This window comes from Argopecten irradians, chromosome 7 (assembly GCF_041381155.1).
Source record: "Argopecten irradians isolate NY chromosome 7, Ai_NY, whole genome shotgun sequence".
NCBI classification, from domain to species: Eukaryota; Metazoa; Mollusca; class Bivalvia; order Pectinida; family Pectinidae; genus Argopecten; species Argopecten irradians.
The window spans coordinates 17,392,388-17,414,435 of NC_091140.1; the positions used below are offsets into that span (position 1 = coordinate 17,392,388).

Consider the following 22,048-nt stretch of genomic DNA (forward strand, 5'->3'; position numbering starts at 1 on the left):
GCAGAAGCACAGTTTTGTCTCAACTCAACTTAAGACTATTCTTGAAATTGATTTTTTAGAGACAGAAACATATTTCTAAAGAAATCAATACTTCAAAAACATAAATGTATTCCATGTCACTGTCTCAAATTCTATTTAAAGATCCAACCCCAAAGGCTATATGAAAGATATCAATATTTCAAAATTAAATTAAAATCATGCTACGTTGTAGAATCTTCATGAACTTCTTTTCTGTGAATATTAATCCCTCTGTATTCAATTAATTCAAAAACACAATTGATTTTGAAGACAAAATAATCAAATCAGGAGTACAAAATGCCTAATTCCAGGCAAACATTTACCCCAAATAATCTGATGACCTCTGAATCAGCATCGTTATAGCTTAGCACCTTTCTTACTTCAGTTTATTGGGGAGGTATGACCTCAGACTTGGTCATTAGTGGTCACTTTCTATGTACCAATCAAACTGACCATAATTACTGATCATTAATCAGTCTTCTGGCCAATCAGACCTCTGGCCAATAAACCCATATCTGGTCATGGAAAGGAGCTTAACTACATATTATTCAGAATTAACCCTTCTTCCCCAGAAGAGGAAGAAGCTTATAGCTTTAAAATGTGATTTACAGTAGCAGTTTTCTCTACTTAGCTAACGACCATTCCATTGTCAGGCGTACTGTTCAAATTAACCAACAGAATGAAATTCGCTTTCAAAAGATTCTCCTGAAATCATTTCATTCAATAAATTGAAGAATTTCGACAACCTGTATTAAAAAAGTTTGTTTGTTAAATTCATCATTAATGTTCTAGCTATACAGTATTATGTGTAAGTGTGTGGTTAAGTCACATATCAAACCCTAGCTACCGGTTAGTAATTAAACTTCATTAGTTAAAACTCTCGTAAACAGTTAGTCTAAAAATAGTGTTGTTGGAGCATGCTGATTAATGTTACTTTAAACAAATACATCACAACATGGCACACCATGAAAAAATAGATTTTTTTTTCTCCTCTACCAAACGCCTCTTCTTCAGAGCAGTGAACACAGGTAAAATGTCAGAATGCATATTATCACAGAACTCAAGGATTCTCAGACTCACTAATAGCATTGCATGGTCATATTTCTTCATCATATAATCGTGTCTTTCTTGAAGAGTAATGGATCGGTCTGTACTGTTTTGGTGGACAAAGTTTTATACTCTAATTGCCCTGAATGGACTGTTAGTGTCCTCGCATCTGTCCAAGTAAAATCAAACAAACCAAATACATTGATTTCAAGTACCCTATAAACTTAACAATCAATCATAGAAATTTAAAAAAAAAATTACTAGGACCAAGTTTCTTCAAAATTTATGTGAAGGAATTCCCCAACTGATTTTAGTAGTATCCTCCAAGGGAAACCATTACCAAAAGGAAGGGAAGTTCCTAAACATGAGATTTTTTCTTTAATTATTGCTTCTGTAATGCTTTCCTATGGAGAATTTTAAGTTAAAGAATTCCTTAAAGTTGAGAAACATGTTGATGACACTGTTTCCAGTTCTGTGTGATGCCATTTCCGTTGCATTGTGCTACAGCCTGAACAGCTGAAGGCCTGTCTCTGTAGGAATCAGTGTTTACTATTGTATTAGATGTTCTAGTAATGTTAAGTTACACACACAAAGTTAGACACTTATAAATCAAACAGGATACCTTCTTTTTTCTGTAGTGTTTTCTTTCCTGGAATGATTATTTTTAGAGTACAGATAATGAAACTAATCTTCTATGTAGCAACAAGTATTATAATTAAGTTTTCTCTAATGGCAACAGTGCAATATAAGTCATTGGCTCTCAATGCGAATGTCCAACATCTGGTGCTAGGGTGAAAGGAAACTTGGACAACCCTTGTCTATTAGCTCTATTTTTATGTAATTTAATGCTAATTTATGAAAGAAAAAGAAAACAATGCTAAATTTGTGAAAAATATTGTCAACACACTGCTGATCCAGTTCTGTGACTGATGCCGATTTTGTTTTCCGTTGCTATTGTGCTATCGCCAAACTGAACAGATTGAAGGTGCGTCTGACTCTGTACATGCGCAATCAGTGTTTTACTATTGTATGATAAAAGATGTTACTAGTAAGATGTTTAAGTTTTACACACACACAAAGTTAGGGACAACTTATTAAAACAAACAGGACACCTTTTCTTTGTTTCTGTAGTCTATTTTACTTTCCTTGGAATGATAATTTTTTAGTGTTCAGATTATGAAAACTAATCTTTCTTTGTAGCAACTTTGTAATATAATTAAGTTTTCAAATAATGAGCAAGCAGTGCATATATTATTCATTTCCTCCTCGTTGAGTATGTCTAACATCTACACGTGAGCGAGTTGTGGTGTCAGAATGTGAAACTTGGCGAACAACCCTTGTCTATATTAGAACATCTATTCATTACATGTGTATTTTAAAGCTAAGTTTATGAAAAAAAAGATAACAATGATAAATTTGATTGCCACCATAAAGTGTTATTTGATTTCCTAAAGTTTAAGTGCAATATACCCAAATGGCTGAAAATGAGAATCTGAAAGTTAACTTTTTTTTTTTCACAAATTGCGAACATGTTTGTTTAACCTTTCCTCTGGTATAAAAATGACAAAAACCTTAAATAAAAATCCAGAGAAATTATTAATTTTTAATGAAAATGATTTCCAAATATAGACAACATGTAATGAGAAATTTCCAGAGGATAATGTCTAGATAAGTACATTGGAACTATACTGTACTTTTAAAAACATAAGTTAAAGATTTTCTTAATGCAACAATATAGCAATTAAGAAATTGAATATCTCAAAATGTACATAAGTGCATACTAAAGTATTTATAGGTGAACCAGAAAATCATCTATTGCTTGCTACATCATAGATACTATTTTAATATTTTAATCAAATTTATTTTGAAAGAAATTTGGACCCAAAAAGTTGTCCAAAATATGACATCCAAAATTTTTGCCTAATTTCTTGCAAAAATTGATTTAAGAAGACCACTTTTTGCTTGTTAAAAGTAGACCACTTTGGCACCCTGTTAATTAGCTTCTAATTTAGAATTAAAATTTCACTTACCGTATTACTATTTATTAATTTTTAAGTAAATCTAATTCCCGAATATAGAGCGCGTCCACATGTAATTGGCGCAAAGTTTGACTAGATGGCGATAATGTCTAAAGAGATTGTGAATTCTGTGAACCTATATTGGTACATTAAAAAAACAAAAAGTGTAGAGATATTTCATATATCAATAGCACAATAAATAGTCAATGTTAAGACAATAAACAGAATATTCTAAAATGTACGATGGCAAGTGCAGTACATATAAAAGTAAGGTGATTGTGAACTCAGACAATACACTATCTACAAGTTGAACATAGGCCTGGCTTCAACATTATGATTATATTAGTTAATAGCGAAGACGACTTATCGGATTATTGATCGATTTGGACCCCACAAAAGTTTGGTCCAAAATATGACAAACAACAGACTTTTTTATTTTTAATTCTCATTTTACAAATTGATTTATGGTTTACTTTTGTGCAAAATTTTTGTGAAAGAGTAGACCACCTTTGGCACCCTGTTAATTATTCTCCTTCAATTTATTTAATTTTTTGTCCCAAAAGAAATGTATTATTGAACATATCAATAATACCAATTTTAAAAGGAATTGAATGTAGATTCATCATTATATCACACTGTCGGCCCATTGAGCAACCCAAAGATGACAGGTTCTAGCACTACTCAAATATCAACCCCCCCCCCCCCCCCCCCGGATCACAACTCTATGGGGGGGGGGGGGGGGGAGGACCTTTCCTCCACATACCTATCCTCTACTACTAAAACTTGTAACAAAGTTGAACATGAAACATTTTTGTGTGTCTAGATAATGTGAAGCCCTAATGTAGCAGATAGCCAGAACATCTTGGGTTAATACCCTGACTGCTCAGCCAAGAACAGCATGCTGTATTACTTGGAACTGTACTGCACCTTTTAGATAATGATTACTGGAGCATTCTGTTTGCCATAGAAATGGTCTGCAGGGGGATATGTAGGATTAGCTGATGTAGCTTATCTTTGAAAAGCAATATTAAGATCCTTGCCTTGCGACCACTTCCAGATACAATTGCACATTTAAAATAAAACATACACAGGCCTATTTTCCCCTTTTTTTCTTATTGGTATAATAAAAAGGCACAATACTTTTATCTGATCCAGTTAAGCCCCAAGATCTTAAAATCTGCAATCTTAGCGAACCCACCTCTGAGCCTATAAAGACCATTCCTGCTTATTAAAGCCCCCAATTACCGCTATTTTTTCTCTTAAGATGGGTCCAAATATTAACACACTGACATATTTCGATAGTGCTATAGGTTCAATATAGCAGTTTCTAAGTTGCCATGGAAACATTTTATTTTTATACATCTATACAATTATCAAACTTGTGAAAAATTCATTAAAATTGGCCTTTTTATGCAGTTTTTTCTCATCTAACGTTAACATATCGAGCGCATTCAAGAACACAAACTTATAATTATTTCTCAAAAATGATGTATTCCTTTGGTGTCTGCTAAATCCCTTAAAATATAAAGTGTTGTTCTAGGTTGTCGCTATATTGCTTTTATAAGAAAACTATAAAAAAATATGCCGAAATTGAGATCAAATATTTCAAATTTGCACATAATTTAAGCAAAGTTACCATAGGTTCATTCTAGCAAAAACAAACTTCTGACACAATAAAACATATCATTAAGTTTTTATCAGGGGCATAACATTCTCATATCTTCAAAAGCTGCAACGTGATTTCTAAATACTTAATTTTAAATTTGGTAGATTTAGGGGCCAAAAGAGCCATATACCATATCTATATCCTTTCTAAGCCCTCGACATTACATTTTTTAACTCATACAGACATCCTCCAGACCTTTAGGTAGCTTTTCTGTGTCTCTATTCTGCAGACCTCTGACAGGGATTTAGCCTATTGTAACAAAGAATCTTAGGTTTTACTATTTCTGGAAGGAATCAAGCCTCTATTTTTCTATTTCTGCAATGACTGAGTCCTGTATCTTTTATCAGATCAGTCTTCATTAGTGACTGAGTTTTTCTATATCTGCAAGTGATACATTCCTAGACATTGAGATCACTACAAATCGTTCCAGCTTGAAACGAGTTGCTATTGTATGTTTTTAGTCTAATGCTTTATATAACATTTTCTGCCCAGATCAATCCTTAGAGAAATATCATCAAGATGATAGAACCAACGTCGTATTTTTGTCTCGAGGTTCGGTTGGTTTGCAATCCTTAGGGAAATACCTTAACAGAGTGACACCACTTATTACCTAGCAAATATGATATATAAATCCCTTAAAGTGTTACACAGCTGAACCTTTACAGATTACAGGAATCGCCTCATAAGTCTGGATTTTAAAAAAAAAATGATAATTGATTCTGGTTCACAATCCTGTGTATAGTAAAGTATAAATAAAATTGTGTGTGTGAATGTGAATCTTTTACATATGGACCAAAATTTTAACCAAAAACAATCTGATTATTTAATTTACCGTTATCATCAAGGTCAAAGTCATCTGCTGAGAATCTCTCTGGACCATAAGCAATGAACACAGAATCGTCCTGGAAAAAGTCGTACAGATTCGTGTCACCTGGAAAATTTCAAAAAGAGAAATAGAAAATGTCCATTCAAATAACAATAAAAATACAACTTAAGATATAGTCCTGAAACAATTTCATATGTTTGGTTTGTTTAGTTTTACGTCCTATTAACAGCCAGGGTCATGTAAGGACGTGCCAGGTTTGTTGGTGGAGGAAAGCCGGAGTACCCGGAGAAAAACCACCGGCCAGCGGTCAGTACCTGGCAACTGCCCCACATGGGATTCGAACCCGCATCCCAGAGGTGGAGGGCTTGTGGTAATATGTCGGGACATCTTAACCACTCGGCCACCGCGGCCCCAATTTCATATGTAAATACACTGTATTATGATTGTGATTATATAAATCCATGGTAACAAGCTTGCAAAAAAAGAACAAAAAGTATTTAAAACCTAGGATTAGTCCTATGGTGCATTTTTAATTGCCATAACCATATGTTTGATAGCTTAAGTTCTATGTTTATTTTATCCTGCGCAACTTGAAATTAAGGCGGAGAAAAGGGGAGGGGTTGCTTTCAAGGACATGGGCGCATATTTGGTCGAATACGGTATTATAGTTACTAAAACGTAAGTTATAATTTACATATACATGTATCACTAATATCATAAACAATATGACTTTTCTTTACTTAAAAGGCATCAAATATTTTATGATAGAACTATAGCAAATGAAGAGAGGGCTATTACCAGACATAGGTTTACTGAAGGGAAAACAACAGTAATGTCACATCTCTTATCAAACTAATGATGATTGCCAGAAAATGTACAGTCCATTATGTGTTCATGACATTTTCAGAGTCATTAAGAAAAAGAGTACCAATATTGATCACCAGTTCTGCTTGCTTAGTGCAATGGTCATTTGTACCATCGTCAGTCCTACTTTATGAGTTGGAGTGGACAGAGTGACATTTATAAGTCATAAATGGTGTTCATTGGTGTAATATCACCATAAATTGTCATCTGAATGAGGCAACAAATGATAGAAAATGTTTTACTGGGTATATGACCTATCTATATTGAAATACCAGTCAAGTCACATTCTCATTTAGGTTTAGGTCTATCAAAATGTTTATGTGAAGAGCACAAATAAGTAATTTTCATTTTTCTAAAATAAAAATAATTTTAAGCAAATGAGTCAAGTTATCTAAACATCTGATAATGTTTAACTCAATCCTGAAGATACAACTAAAGACTCAATCAAAGACTAGACTAGTCCATTATGAACTTTCAGGGGTGAATGTATTCATATAATAATCAAATCTTTTTTTTTTATATTTTCACAGTTTATAAATATAAAGCAACGATTAATATTGCTGAATTAATTGTTAAGTAATGTACTCAGAAAATTGCTGGGCCAGACTCATCATCAAGCTTTATTTCCCCCGTTAGAGGATATTGAATACAATCAAATCCACACAAAAATAAAGAAAAGAATAATGAAAATAAAAGTTAAATAGGTTTGAGCTCGCTGCTTGAATATACAACTTATGAATAAGTTATATAGCCGCGCCGTTAGTAACGTTGGTTAACTTCAATGGTTTACAAAAGGCATCGCGTAATGCGGAAAACATATTGAATTGACTTTATAAAGAATTGTTTTTGGTCTGCAACACTGGTGAAGGGGATTCCTGTACTGGTTCTTAAAAGGCTACAGGTGAAGGAGGAATGATCCAAATTTTCAATGAAATTGAAAATAGACAGGTCAAGTTTAGATTGAATATCTTCCATGAAAGTTTGTCTTAGGATGTCGTAGAATGTACATTCAGAACAAAGATGAACTGCAGCGTTGTCAAAAGTCAGAGAGCAGAGCGGACACTGGTTACCGGCAAACACTCTCGGTACTGCCAAAACTTTACATAAACAGTAGATGCTCTTAATATGGGATACAGATTCAGCAGCAAGCCACAGTATATATGGGTCGTATGAGGAATGTACAGTTTTTAAAAAGGATAAGTCGTTATCGTTTGACATATATGATCCTCAAGCGCCAAATTTTCACGTAATCTGATATTGGAATTAATTATACTTTTCCATTGGATTAATATTGGATAACGATTAATATTGCTGAATTAATTGTTAAGTAATGTACTGCAAGAAATTGCTGGGCCAGACTGGCTCAATGTTTCACCAGTGCAAATACTAAATTTGCACAATTAATAATATTTTTCTCTTTATTCAAATAGTATATATATTATTGCAAATTAATATAAAATCATTATCTAAACCATTTATATCATATGTAAGTCATTTTTATTTTTACCTGTAATTAATTATCCATTGTCAAGTATATCCTAGCTAAAGGTGCCACCATTAATCCTTTACTTCCTGGCACAAACAGGAAAGGATTAAGCCTTCAACTTTCTCAAACCTTTCACTTATATTTGTAGACATGTTAATTGTTTCTCACCTATTTTTGCCTTGAGAAATACATGTTACTCTATTTTGAGAACTTCGAGTAAAAATGCAATTGCCACCTGTCACTATAATTTAGAGTAGATATAGGATTCTTATTAAAAGGAGATACAACGGATAGGTAGACAGTTTTAGTTGAGTTTAGTTAGGAGTATAGAGTCGGAGATTCTTATATTTGGATTTTTCCTCTACCTACAGGATTTTTTATGAAGTTTATTACGGATACATAGAATTATTTGACCAACTCATCATGGCGACTTGACTTTCCCCTACAACTTCAACTGTATATATATTTGTGACTATTGTGTATTATCTTTGGATCATGTGTAATAATTCCTCTCATCTGTAAATAAACATTCTTATCATATACTATGTGTTAATTGTGCCCCGCTAATTCCCCCATCATGATAATCTATAACAACTTTTCTAACATGACCAATCCGACCATGGCTCCGGTCACAATTGTATCAGTTACATCATATTAGTCATTATCAGATAAAATCTACAACAGATGGTTAATGATAGGCAGTTGTGGTGTGGTTCATCAAGCAATGAACACTTGGAATCAATTTCCTAGTAATGCTGATGTGAACCTACATTTTACCCCTTATACAATATTATCAGGGGAGGTAATTTGACACAGGGTGTATACAGATGGCAAGGTGTTGACATGGCAGGAAAAAAACAGTCAAAGTATTGGGAATAAAAACTAGACAAAAACTGACTCTTTAAATATTAATAGTAAAGAGATGTGAATAAAGGGCTGGTAATAGGGGCTATGAGGGGCTGATAGGGGCCAAGGTCCTTATGTTGTGGTTGTATGGATGGAATTCTTCATAATTTAGCCTTCCTGTTTTTAACACAATTGCATAAAACTATCAGGGTAAAATAATTTCAATCATAATAGCTAATTACATTTCTAGAGTAAGTGATAAAATGTAAGACACTTTAACCACATGGCCACTAGCTGTGATCCAGAGTTGAAATTGTTCTACAAAAGCATGTTAAAACAGAAAGGTCGCTAAATTATTATCAGTCCTTCACATCCCTTCCCTACCCTCCCTAGATAACCCTCACCTTGTTACCCTCCCTAGATACCCCTCCCCACAATACCTCCCCTGCCCCTGTGGGAACCCTTCCTAGATACCCCTCCCCACAATACCCCCCCTGCCCCTGTGGGAACCCTTCCTAGATACCCCTCCCCTTCACTACTCTTCCTACAAACCCTCCCCTTGCTACCCCTCTCTTCACTAACCTCCTTAGATATCTCTTCTCTCCCTGCCCCCTAGATAACCCTCCCCTCACTATTCTTCCTAGTGTGAACCCTCTCAAAATACTCCTCACATCATTACCCTACCTAGATACATCTCGCCTCGTTATCCTCCATAGATGCCCCTCCACTCTCTACTCCACTCTCTACCCTCCCTTCCCTACCCTCGCTAGATATCCCTCCCCATGCTACCCTTCCTAGATACCCCTAGGATCACTACCCCCTCCCCACACCTAGATACCCCTCCCCCTCTGCCCTCCATTCCCTACCCTCGCTAGATACCCCTCCCCTTGCTACCCTTCCCATCGCTACCCTCTCCCCACACCTAGATACCCCTCCCCTTCTACCCTTCCTTCCTTTGCTAGACATCCTTTCCCTTGCTACCCTTCCCAGATACCCATCCCATCACTATCCCCTCCCCACACCTAGACCTAGATATCCCTCACTTCCCTACCCTCCCTAGATACCCTCCTTTCCCTACCCTCCCTAGATACCCCTCCCTTCCCAACCCTCCCTAGATACCCCTCCCTTCCCTACCGTCCCTATATACCCTCTCACCCCCTACCCTCCCTCTACCCTCCCCTTCCTCCCTACCCTCCCTAGATACCCCTCCCCTCTCTACCCTCCCTTCTCTACCCTCCCTAGATACCCCTCCCCTCTCTCTAGATACCCTCCCTAGATACCCCTACCCCTCTCTACCCTCCCTAGATACCCCTCCCCTCTTTACCCTCCCTTCCCTACCCTCCCTAGATACCCCTCCCCTCTCTTCCCTTCCCTACCCTCCCTAGATACCCCTCCCTTCCCTACTTTCCCTAGACACCCCTCTCTTCCCTACCCTCCCCTCTCTACCCTCTCTTCCCTACCCTCCCTAAGATACCCTTCCCTTCCCTTCCCTCGCTAGATACCCCTCCCCTCTCTATCCTCCCTAGACACCCCTTCCCTCTCTTCCCTCCCTAGATACTCTACCTCCCCTCTCTACCCTCCCTTCCCTACCCTCCCTAGACACCCCTCCCCTCTCTACCCTCCCTTCCATACCCTCCCTAGATACCCATCCCCTCTCCACCCTCCCTAGATACCCATCCCCTCTCCACCCTCCCTAGATACCCCTCCCTTCCCTACCCTCCCTAGATACCCTCCCTCTCTACCCTCCCTAGATACTCCTCCCATCCTTCCCTCTCCTACCCTCCCTAGATACCCCTCCCTTCCCTACCCTCCCTAGATACTTCCTCTCTACCCTCCCTAGATACCCCTCCCCTCTCTACCCTCCCTAGATACTCCTCCCATCTCTACCCTCCCTTCCCTACCCTTCCTAGATACCCCTCCCCCTTACCCTCTCTTCCCTACCCTTCCTAATACCCCTCCCCTCTTTACCCTTCCCTACCCTCCCTAGATACCCTTCCCTTCCCTACCCTCCCTAGATACCCTTCCCTTCCCTACCCTCCCTAGATACTCCTCCCCTCTCTATCCTCCCTAGACACCCCTTCCCTCTCTTCCCTTCCTAGATACCCCTCTCCTCTCTACCCTCCCTTCCCTACCCTCCCTAGATACTCCTCCCATCTCTACCCTCCCTTCCCTACCCTCCCTAGATACCCCTCCCCTCTACCCTCTCTTCCCTACCCTCCCTAGATACCCCTCCCCTCTTTACCCTTCCCTACCCTCCCTAGATACCCCTCCCTTCCCTACTTTCCCTAGACACCCCTCCCTTCCCTACCCTCCTCTCTCTACCCTCTCTTCCCTACCCTCCCTAGATACCCTTCCCTTCCCTACCCTCCCTAGATACCCTTCCCTTCCCTACCCTCCCTAGATACTCCTCCCCTCTCTATCCTCCCTAGACACCCCTTCCCTCTCTTCCCTCCCTAGATACCCCTCCCCTCTCTACCCTCCCTTCCCTCCCTTCCCTACCCTCCCTAGATACCCCTCCCCTCTTTACCCTCCCTTTCTCTACCCTCCCTAGATACCCCTCCCCTCTCTACCCTCCCTTCCCTACCCTCCCTAGATACCCCTCCCCTCTCTACCCTCCCTAGATACCCTTCCCCTATCTACCCTACCCTCCCTAGATACCCCTCCCCTCTCTACCCTCCCTTCCCTCCCTTCCTTACCCTCCCTAGATTCCCTCCCCTCTCTACCCTCCCTAGATACCTCTCCCTTCCCTACCCTCCCTAGATATTCTACTGTTGTTTATTGTTGCTAGGTGAAGTGTGAGGAGAGGCAGTCTAACTTTCAGTTTGTTTATATATGTCAGACAGAGTAAACAACACATTTAAAAGTCTTACCTACTCTAACCTGTCGCATGTACACATACATTACTTATCTGTCTACACAACCAATATAAAAATCGACCTACCATACACAAATAGATTGCTTCATTGATTTCAATAAATGACATCAAATCTAAATATTGAATCTAATGCAAATTATGTGCTTCAGATTTTCATTTAAATGGATTTTAAAATGTCATTTCATCATTTATATTATTACATTGATTGAAATCTGTCTTTAATCTCTGATATAGACATTTCAACCTGCAGTGGAATTGGAGGGGAAAGTACTGGTTGAATAAGGCTCTATAATCTAGTGGAGTCAACACCATTAATTTAATCTGTTTCATTATTGAAATTGACACAATGCACACTCTGATTTCCTCAATGGTTAAATCCTGCTTAGCCTTTTCACATTCATGTTAACCCATACAGAAGTATAGGTAGATAATATCGTCCTGTTTAGCATATCCTGTATGTACACTGTAGCTGGGCCATGGTATGATTTTAATCATCATGAGTTAGGCATTTAAAATGTCATTTTCCTATTCAAAATGACATTTTCGAAAGTAAGTTGTCATTTTTTATGTAAATTATTGTTGATTAAACAATTATGCATTAAATATGGATCTATGTAGTTATTGAATTAAAGGTAATCAAACGGTTTGCTACCAGTGTAATAAATACTGATAATCATCATAAAAATTATTAATCTGTCTATAAAAGATGGACACAGCTGGCACAACTATTCAAATATGGCCAATCTAAAACTATTGTACATGACAGAATGAAAGCATATAACACAGTACCCATTTTCAAATATGATCCCTCCTGCAAATAAGACCTCCAGAATTTAGAGGGGTTGTCTGCCAAAAAGAACCCCATCACCACTTTTGGCCATTATTCATTTGAGAATGAATATAGAAAAATGACATGATCAAACACCATGGGTAATAACTCTCTATAAGTTGAATTCAATATATGTATTCAATGGAGAGTAGCAAAGAATCGGTTGCAGCGATGAGAAAATATGGACTCCACTAAGGTGGCTTTCATTGATCAGAGCGCCAGACAATGTTCAAAATATATTGCATGTCCAATTCTATACGCAAACAAGTGCGATTTGTCAGCGTTGTCCCTCGGTTGGTTTACCCTACACATGTTGATCTATGGCTGTCAGTAAGCACTTAGGTGTACCTAAGTCATCCCGTGCATGTCTGACCTTTCGTTGTGTAAAACACGTTCCCAATTTCAGAACATCATTCAGAGCATGACTTGACCACGGAACCGAACATCTTGTTTCTGTTGGTGACCTTTTCATGCAGTTTCTCGTTTTAAAAAGAGATTTATTCATTTGTTACAAATGAAGATTGAAAAACAAGAGTGATGTAAAATGGTCACGTTAAAATTAAAATTGGGTGCGCGTGACACCACGATTCACTGTGATCGTCACGTTAATTTAGTCTTACCAATTCGCTATTGCAACCAAATGTTTTGGATTCTTTTTATCCAACTGCAAAACCCTATTGTCCGTCTGCTTTGCTGGAAACCAATTGCCATTCACTGTAAAATACTATGAAATGCTGTAAGACAGAATTCCACGAAGATAAAAAAAGTCCTTGGTGCCATTATCCTAGCGAGGCCCTTTGGAATTCCCAATCCCTCTTACATCACACCGATTGTCAGAGTCTCAAAGAGTCGCGGTGACAATGACAAATAAGGGGCCTCCAATGTCATCAGCGTAAACAAAAGGACAAACAAACGAGACCAGACTCGCGTGATAATGAGGTGACATGGCTGTGACATTCCTTTAATTAGGCTTGATCCTCCCGACAATGGTGAACAGAGTTCGCCCCTGTACTCTTCTGAAAGGTCGATCTGTCTTCCGTCTTTGTGGCGAATATCGGCCATTGATTGTGCCTTTATTGTTTTAAATGTGCATTTTAGCACATTCCTAGCCTCTAATTGTTCTCTGTCTCGAGTCTAAGACTAACGATATTTAGCTAAACACTATTATAAGGCGTTACTCCACTTATGCAGTTTTTCAGTATCATACATTGTAGATGCAAATTCTAAAGCGTGTTTTGCTTCTGTGTAAGAGCGCTATCGTTGAAACTGATCAGCGCTATCCATCATGACAATAAAATATGCGATATCAAATCATGACAATAAAATATGCGATATCAAAATATGAACTATGGTTTCTAAAACGTGCTATCATGTACACGTAGAGCTATGTATTTGACAATATGACAACTTGCGCCTTCCAACCACAATCCATAACTATAAATGAGAAAAAAAATGGCTCAGGTTGCTGGTTCAGCCGAAGGCCAGGAGATCGTGCAGACAAAGACTATTTTTGATTGATAAGTTACGACCAATTTTATCAGAATGACAGCTAGGTAAAATATAAATCCATATCTGGCACTTCCTTCATTCCATCTTAAGAAAGGTAATATCCGATAGGATTTATTCGTTGTTCGTCGTTTTCCCGGGGGTAAAAATACGATAAATTGTCCAAGGAAGTGATAATACCAAATGGAAGGGAAATTGTGGATAGACAAGACTGTTATGGGGATGGGGTAAGATTGCGGGAAGGGCGGAATTGCACCTTATGCAGAATCGATACACTAACACAGGAAGCAGTGGCCTATTGTTTCAGTGATTGATGGGAACGCATGTGGTTGTCATAGCGACCATCGCTCTTCAAAGAATTATGTTTTTTATATCGAAACACTTAGACGCTAGTGATTATCTAGTTTGAATGTGATGTGTTTTTCTTTTGTAGATAAGGCGAAAATATGGATCGATAAAGGCTTAAGATATTTTACGAGATTTGACAGCAGACATTTTAATGATGATGAAGATTGGGAAATCGTATGAGGACTGAAAACAACAGCAAATGCTTCCTGGATAAAGGTATTATGAGAAGGAAGCATATCTGTCAAGAACCACGGCTCTTGTCATTTGATTCTTAGGCAGGCGCCAATATAAAGTTTTCGGTGTTATAGACTTTTGTGTAATTTAAGTGTAATCTACAGGTAAGCCATAATTTACTGGACATGCATGACTATCGTATATTGCCTACTCTCAATACTATGATATGAGAGAAACAATGGTTTCATCCAACATTACCTGCCTCGACCATACCTCAGTGGTATTCATTATATGTCATAAATGATTTTAAGATATTTGGTAAGCTGGTTGGGTCGTGAAGTGAACGGCTAGAAATATTTTTTGTTGATCCCTTGTAACATTTATGTGATATAACGTCATCAAAATACCCGGTACTCAGTTGATGATAAATTCTCAATTGCATTCACTTATGATTAAACATCTTAACACGGAAAGTACATACATGTACTATAACAATCGATATTTAACTATAGACAGAGAACCTTTGACAGATCATTTTACCGTGGGGAATACAAACTACAAATTTGCGAGGTTTCAAGAATATCTTTCTCCACCTAAATCAGATATGTTGACGACCGCCAGGAAAAAAAATCAAAACGCAACTGTATTCTGCAAGACTAACGTCAAGTGTCCTAAAGATATATAAAGAGACGAAAGATCAAATTGCTGACATTGGTTTTGTAATTATCAGGAATGCCGTAATACAACGAACACCTCTCACGTGCATACTTGAGACGAAGCTCGTCGATGTTGGACCATCGCGCCTCATACAATAACGGTCCGCCATCGATTTTGTCTGAGGAATGTCAGATATTCCGAAGAGAAATTTTTCAAATAGTCTCTTGTTGGGAGCTCAATTGTTAAATGTCATATGTGATGAAGTGAAAAGTCACATAATTGATAGGGGTGATACTGGAAATGTGTACAACACACGGCGCTATACTTTGTAGTCTTTCATTTTCACGAAACCAACACGAGTCTGAAATGTGTTTCAGACAGGGTTAGGCATTTTAAGAAATTTCCATATAAATGGCTTTAGATCATCAAAAACGGTCATTGAAACATCCAAGACAATACGTATGAAAATCAATGAGGCTCACTGACACTGTTCAATGAATCCAAACCGGGCAAACAATTTCACATATCTGCAATATTGTAGCTCAAACGACTTCAAGACAGATAATGGTGACGTTTAAAGCATACAGTAGGTCGGGTAAACGTATTCGTTCTAGGCAAACTCAAACCGCTTCTGCAGCAAGTAGGCATTCATTTGTCCTGGGGAAAACTTTTCAATAAGCTTAGCGCTCTGTGGGACAACCATATAATAACCAAAGTAAAATTGCATTCCTTGGTACTTGCATACGGCTCATTTATACCACCTGAATTATGCACCTGATGATTGGTATGCATTACCGCAGAAACAGAACAGCCAAAGTGTTAATGGCATAATATATCAAATAAAATGCCTGATCTATTATAGATATCAATGATGCCAACTTATATAATAATCAGGAAATTAATCATAGAAACGTTCTTTGTTATTCCAAATCGATAGGATTATTACATCGTAATCTGTTTTAAATTACTCTGATATATGCTGTTTTACATGTCGATATCGACCTGGCCGAGGTTGCTAGGAAACAGTAATTGGTCACTAACACAGAAGCGGTCATTCAACAGACGGTTTGTTTGTACGGACAGAAAGTTCCGGAAATAGAAATACGTACACTCTTCCTGTTTTATTGTCTTGCATATGAGAGTTGTGAGATTCATTAAGCTCCAGACAATGGAAGCCACTTTCTCCCGAAAAGATGTAATGCTTTTGGCAGTTTATCCAATCAGCGAAACATTTAACACTACGTAACGCTCTGACAGTGAGGTCAAGGTACGGGTTAATTCGAGTTCTGACTGTCTGAAGGTTGGTGGAAGGTCACTAGGCAGTAATAAGATAAATCCTAGTGTACGACTAAAACAAAGCCATATTATTGTTATGTGACAGATAGTTTTTTACTGAAAGAATGAATATCTTCCATTGTCCATTGAAGACTGTCCATATTTGTAATGAATACAACAATGCTTCTATAGCAAGGGTCCACTTTAGGAAATGCTTGGAGAACAAAACTGGGTGATTTTGATAAACGAAAATGCTGCTATCTTATGAAAAAGGGTAAACGAATATATTTTTTGCTGAAAGCGGGAGCTTGATCTAGTCTATAATGAAACATTGGTCTTGGTCAAAGGAAGAATATAAGGTTGCACTTCATGTATTTGTAAAGATCAACTTCCGCTTTGGAAAGGAAGTGCTTTTTTTTCATGTGTGATGCGTGATTCGCATATTTGATAATCACTGTCGGAACGGAAATGGATCGTTTCCGACAATTTTAGAAAACGTGAAAACACTAGAGGCAAAGCCATAGAATGTTTCACAACTCGACTACTCTAAAATAATGGACACAAAAATAAATCTGCCTACCGCCAAACATGGATTTCATGCTTACATAAATGTATATTGCACAGTGAATTTTAGAACTGATGTGTTATAAGAAGCTTTAAACCTAATTTACTACTATATACTAGCTTACCATCCCGACACAATGCTGGTACCATCCATCTCTGGCGAACCAGCGTCTCTAAATTAACTTGTGAAATAAATACGCAGCTATATTTTAAGAGCCGAAATGGCGTTTTCTAAGCAGTAAATTGTTGTCTAGAGATAAGCAAGCGTGAACACTTATCTATTTACTCTAGATAACCACACTACAGCCGAAGTAGGCAAAATGCATGATAAATGTTTCCTTTTTTGCCTTGAAATGCTTTGTATCGATCTGAAAACGTGTCATAAAATTTTGCTATTTTCCTCCATTTTTGAAGTGTAAGTAGAAGACAATAGTGACTATTGATTCTATGTTTGGCAGACTTTGTCACGAACCCTGCACGAATTCTTGGTGATTTAAGTCTGCAGCAACATTAGCTGACGTGCTACTGGCAAAGCTAAAAAACGAGGTGTATGAAACGTTCAGATCAAATAAGGAACGTCACCGTTTTGCAAATCTAGAAGCATTGCATTATCCGAATATTTGTCATTGTTAGTTTATACTTGGTATATGATGCAAAAGGCAACCTGACCACACTGGGACCAGGCCTCAGTTTTCATCAATTTTTCTTAGAGAATTTTAGATTAAGGAAACTCCCTTAAGTTAAGGAATGATTTACCGGAGAACATTTGTTTCAGTTACGTGTAGTATTGCTAAACTACCAAAGTAACAGTTTACTTCTCAAATAGCCAATTTACATGAAACTGTTATAATACTAATATCGCTATGTATTTAGTGTATTTAGTAGATCCAAACCCGTATTTTATCAATAAACTTGATATATGAATACATTCATTCCTAATTATATGAAACCGTCACGCTTTATTGCATAAACAAACAATTTCGAAAAAAACGTGTTCAACTCTTATTTATTTCAACAATAAAAAGATGTATTTGCTCAATAAAGTGGATACATTATGAGAAGGGGTAGGTTTAACTGAGTATGAGGGGCGGTGTACATTGCGACACAATGTCAGCTGTATACTAAAGATTTATACACGTTTACTTAAGTTTTATCACGTATTGGAACTGTTTGTGCATACACTGTGCAAACACAAGGGAACAATATAACCCCAATACCGACATTACTTAACAAGTTTATCGCCAGGGTCGAGATTTCAATATGTCGAGATTCTTTTTTATTCTAAGACCATAGAAAATTTTCAAAAGTTTTTCTAAAGAAATGATACTAAAACGATTATTTGAAAGAAGTTTAATTAATTTTTTTATAAACGAAAAACATACCTATAAACATAAAATAAAGTGAATTAGATTTCATTTGGATTCATCTTATTCAACACTTCAGAAAAAATAAAGGAGTTACTAACAAAGTCTAATAAGATGAAGTGTATGAGTTGCACTTATAACAAATAAAGTAGTAGAGTTCCAGTTGTCTTTATAGCTCAGTCGTCTGTCAAACCTAATATTTTAGAAGTCTCAGTGAAGTCTTACTGTAAATTGGTCTCCGTTATTGCTATATGTGTATGATAAACATCATATATTACCCTAATGAATGATGTTGCCGTTAGTGACACTATATATAATATATATAAAGTCCGTGAACTCTCTCTATATATAAAGTCCGTGTCCTCTATAGTATTTGGGAATCTCGCCTCCACGACTACGGACACTTATAAATACCAAACACGAGTTATAAACCATTAGTGAATCGACACTAATTTCATTTGGTCAATAGGTATGTCTGTGGACTGGAGACACAAGTCGTGTAAATCCTGGAACTCATTGTCCCAGAACAGACGACCAAGTATTAAATTGTCTCGAATGGTGGACCTCAATATTACAATGTCATTAGCCACCACATTGGAGAAATTCAGATCAAAATGGAGTTAATGTAGTAGTCACATAAAAACGAAATAGATCTGTAAAGTCTGTTGGCTGTTGGTAACTCAGACCGGGTCACAGGGACTTGTTAACGTGCTACATGGTCCGATGATGATGAATACCAATAGGTTTTTGAATATCTGTCATAACATATACCAATCGGATCACCTCGTCACTTTCTCCGAAACTGGATTATGTTCGAAGAAGTGCATGGGCGAGTTGTTCCGATTGAATATATATATGCAATCGGATAGTATACCTCATCCTCGATATCCCAGGGGTTACTATCACTGACATGAATATAACGTCAGTGATAGCAACCCTTGAAGTATCGAGGATGAGGGACTGATTAAAGTCCCATGGTCCGACACGAGTTTCGACTATTCATTATCTGTCATAACATATACAAATTGATATCATACATGTAACTTGTATGACTTTTTGCCATTGCTCCACCGCAAAGACACCATTTCCATTTTTAACAAAAGATGTCTGATGTTTTTTACTTTAAAGCCATGGTCCCGTTTATATTGTTTGTTTTTAAGACTGATAAGAATTATATCCTTTACCTTTACTAACCGTTGGTTGTCCCTATTCGGTAGTTGGAGAACATATTTTTCAATCCAAGGAACATACAATGTATATCATATTGGACATTTAAGAATCACGAAGAAAGGATAGAGCATTAGTACAATGGCCTTTGCGTATTACTATGACTTTGGGGAAATGTTTGGGCCGGACCTGGTTTTGAACAACACTAAAGATACCAATGGTGATATCCATTGACAGGTTCTAAAACTTGCTGAATCACAGTAGAAACAGGTTAATGGAATCAATGAAACTTTTCAACATGAAAGTCATTAAAAGCTTTTGAAGATTCGTCCAAATTTTTATGGCTTCAAAGTAATTCTTATTGACAATGACACTTAGGACTGGGTTGCCAATTCAGCAACGCTAATACGACGATGCCCAATGTCGATCGCTATATATGTACACTCGAGTCTTACCTTATATGGTTAATACGTATGTATGTAAGATCATAGACCACTCCAGCTACTGACTTGGCAGGTGTTTACATATAACCGTGAAAACCAAAACAAATATATGTTACAAGAGCCGTCCACTTCAAAAACAATGCAGTGACTCTAAAATACATTTCATATTTATTTAACACCTCTTATAGTCTTGACATTTGCCCTAAATTGGTTTTATATATTTATAACCCACTCTCGTTACCATGGCACTAGTCCGTGTATCGTCTGTCCCCTCTTACCAAGACTTTACATTACAGCCACCGATCAATGTTTGCAATGCACACCGTACACTTTCGGTCGTAGCTGTAACTTTTTTTATTCGGTTTAATAAATCATTTGTCAGCAGTTAGCTCAAAGAAATCGAATTCAGGTTCAATCGCGACAGCTCGTACAGAAGAGCCAGGAACATGCATTTATATACACAACTGATCATAAACAGGCACTAACTTGCGAACTTTTAATAACAGAACACATCGACAACTGCAATGACTGACACAAATTATAAGAAATGTCTAGCACATCGGAGTTGATTTGAGATTGCAGCGAAATCTAACATTATACAGCCGCTGTTTTCCCTGGCTATATAATCAGATATTACAGTAACGGGATCGTAATCAAGACGAATGTTACGGACACAAAATCGATCGGGAAACACAGGAACGATTACGTGACTTCCATACGCAGATCACAAAACAGACATGAAAGATTGAACCAAACTTCGTTTTGTTTAGCCAGGGACGGCTTTCATCTTGGATAAAGCGAACGAAAATTGCTTCCTGGTGCCCGTCAATCCATTGTACAATACACATTCGCCCCTGCCATTCAGCAGAATATCCACATGTTCTTTAGCCGATGTCCCGGCCGTTTCAAGCGCCGTAAAATTGCATGCTGGACTTGGCAATGTCATTTCGTCGTCAAGTCCGATTGAGGCCAAGGGAATTACATGTTAAATATTGTACAGTAGAGTGCATAAAATGGTCGTTATATTGTACGTTCATTTCTCATCAATTTCATCCGTGTATTGCAAGTATTGAGTTATGTCATGAGCGAGGAACGTCAAAAAGGCAATCGTGGATGAGATGAATGGGAACCATCCATTTTCTATTGAGAAGCACTACTGAAGCATACAATGTACCGTCCAGAAAAAATCAAAATTTACATCAAAATTTGTTAAGTTTTAAATGTATATTAAACCAAACATGAACCTAATGGAAGTATTCTACTATAAAACGCGAATTCCTACAAAACAATGTCCCTACACCGCCCGTATCTAAGGTGAAATGCGATATAGCCCGTAATGCTATCCTGACATTTTGTTTCCAACGACAAATTCCCTGTGGTGCCATTCTGTTACCATGGTAACGGAAATATTACAGTAGGTAAGTATCAGCTAAGTAAATGTTGGCTAGGTTACCGTGTAGGTTGCCTACGTAATATTACGTTTGAGTGTTGATGTCTCTGCCATATTGTGTGAAACCAGGACAGATTATACACAGCATTCCTACTTCCGGTATCTATGCAAACATATACATGTTCAACTGATAAACATCTTAAACGCCGCTTTTCTCATTCTCAGAAAAGACAAACATCAACAAGCATCTTTAAGTCGGCTGCGTTCATGATGGCGGGTTTGGTCATCTTGGTAATCTCACTTGATATTTGAGTGCAAGAAAAGCATTCGATGAAATTCTCGTGATGCGAATGATGACCATTTGGGAACAACTTCAAACAATACTGGTCTCGACTTAGTTGCAATGTTGTAGCGCTAGCTCTAATGGCTTCTAAACAGATAAAAATATAGTAGACCTATCACCTATTTTTCGAAACAATTAAGTCAGAAACTGGAATAGCCTTTAAGTCTACTTTGCTATTAAGATATCGGAGCCTAGCCTTGGTTGTACGTCAGGACTAGATATGTTTTAATGAAATCTAAAACGGAATTCTCTGATGGTAAAATCCCAATATCTGCAAACTTTGTTTTTTATTTGGTGAATTTAATCTTATCGAGAAATTGTACTGATTATGAAGATTTTTTC

The 22,048-nt window shown here is 37.5% G+C and overlaps 1 protein-coding gene across 1 annotated transcript in view; it reads right to left on the reverse strand.

The window, feature by feature from the left end:
• Window positions 1–22,048, reverse strand: part of LOC138327725 (serine/threonine-protein kinase DCLK1-like) — a 51,062-nt gene that overhangs the window by 21,931 nt on the left and 7,083 nt on the right. Inside the window, exons 3-4 of the mRNA XM_069274045.1 lie at window positions 5,582–5,676; window positions 1,688–1,714 (exon numbers count right to left, since the gene is read on the reverse strand). Of these exons, the coding sequence (XP_069130146.1) occupies window positions 1,688–1,714; window positions 5,582–5,676 (122 nt within the window). The remainder of the gene's footprint in view (window positions 1–1,687; window positions 1,715–5,581; window positions 5,677–22,048) is intronic.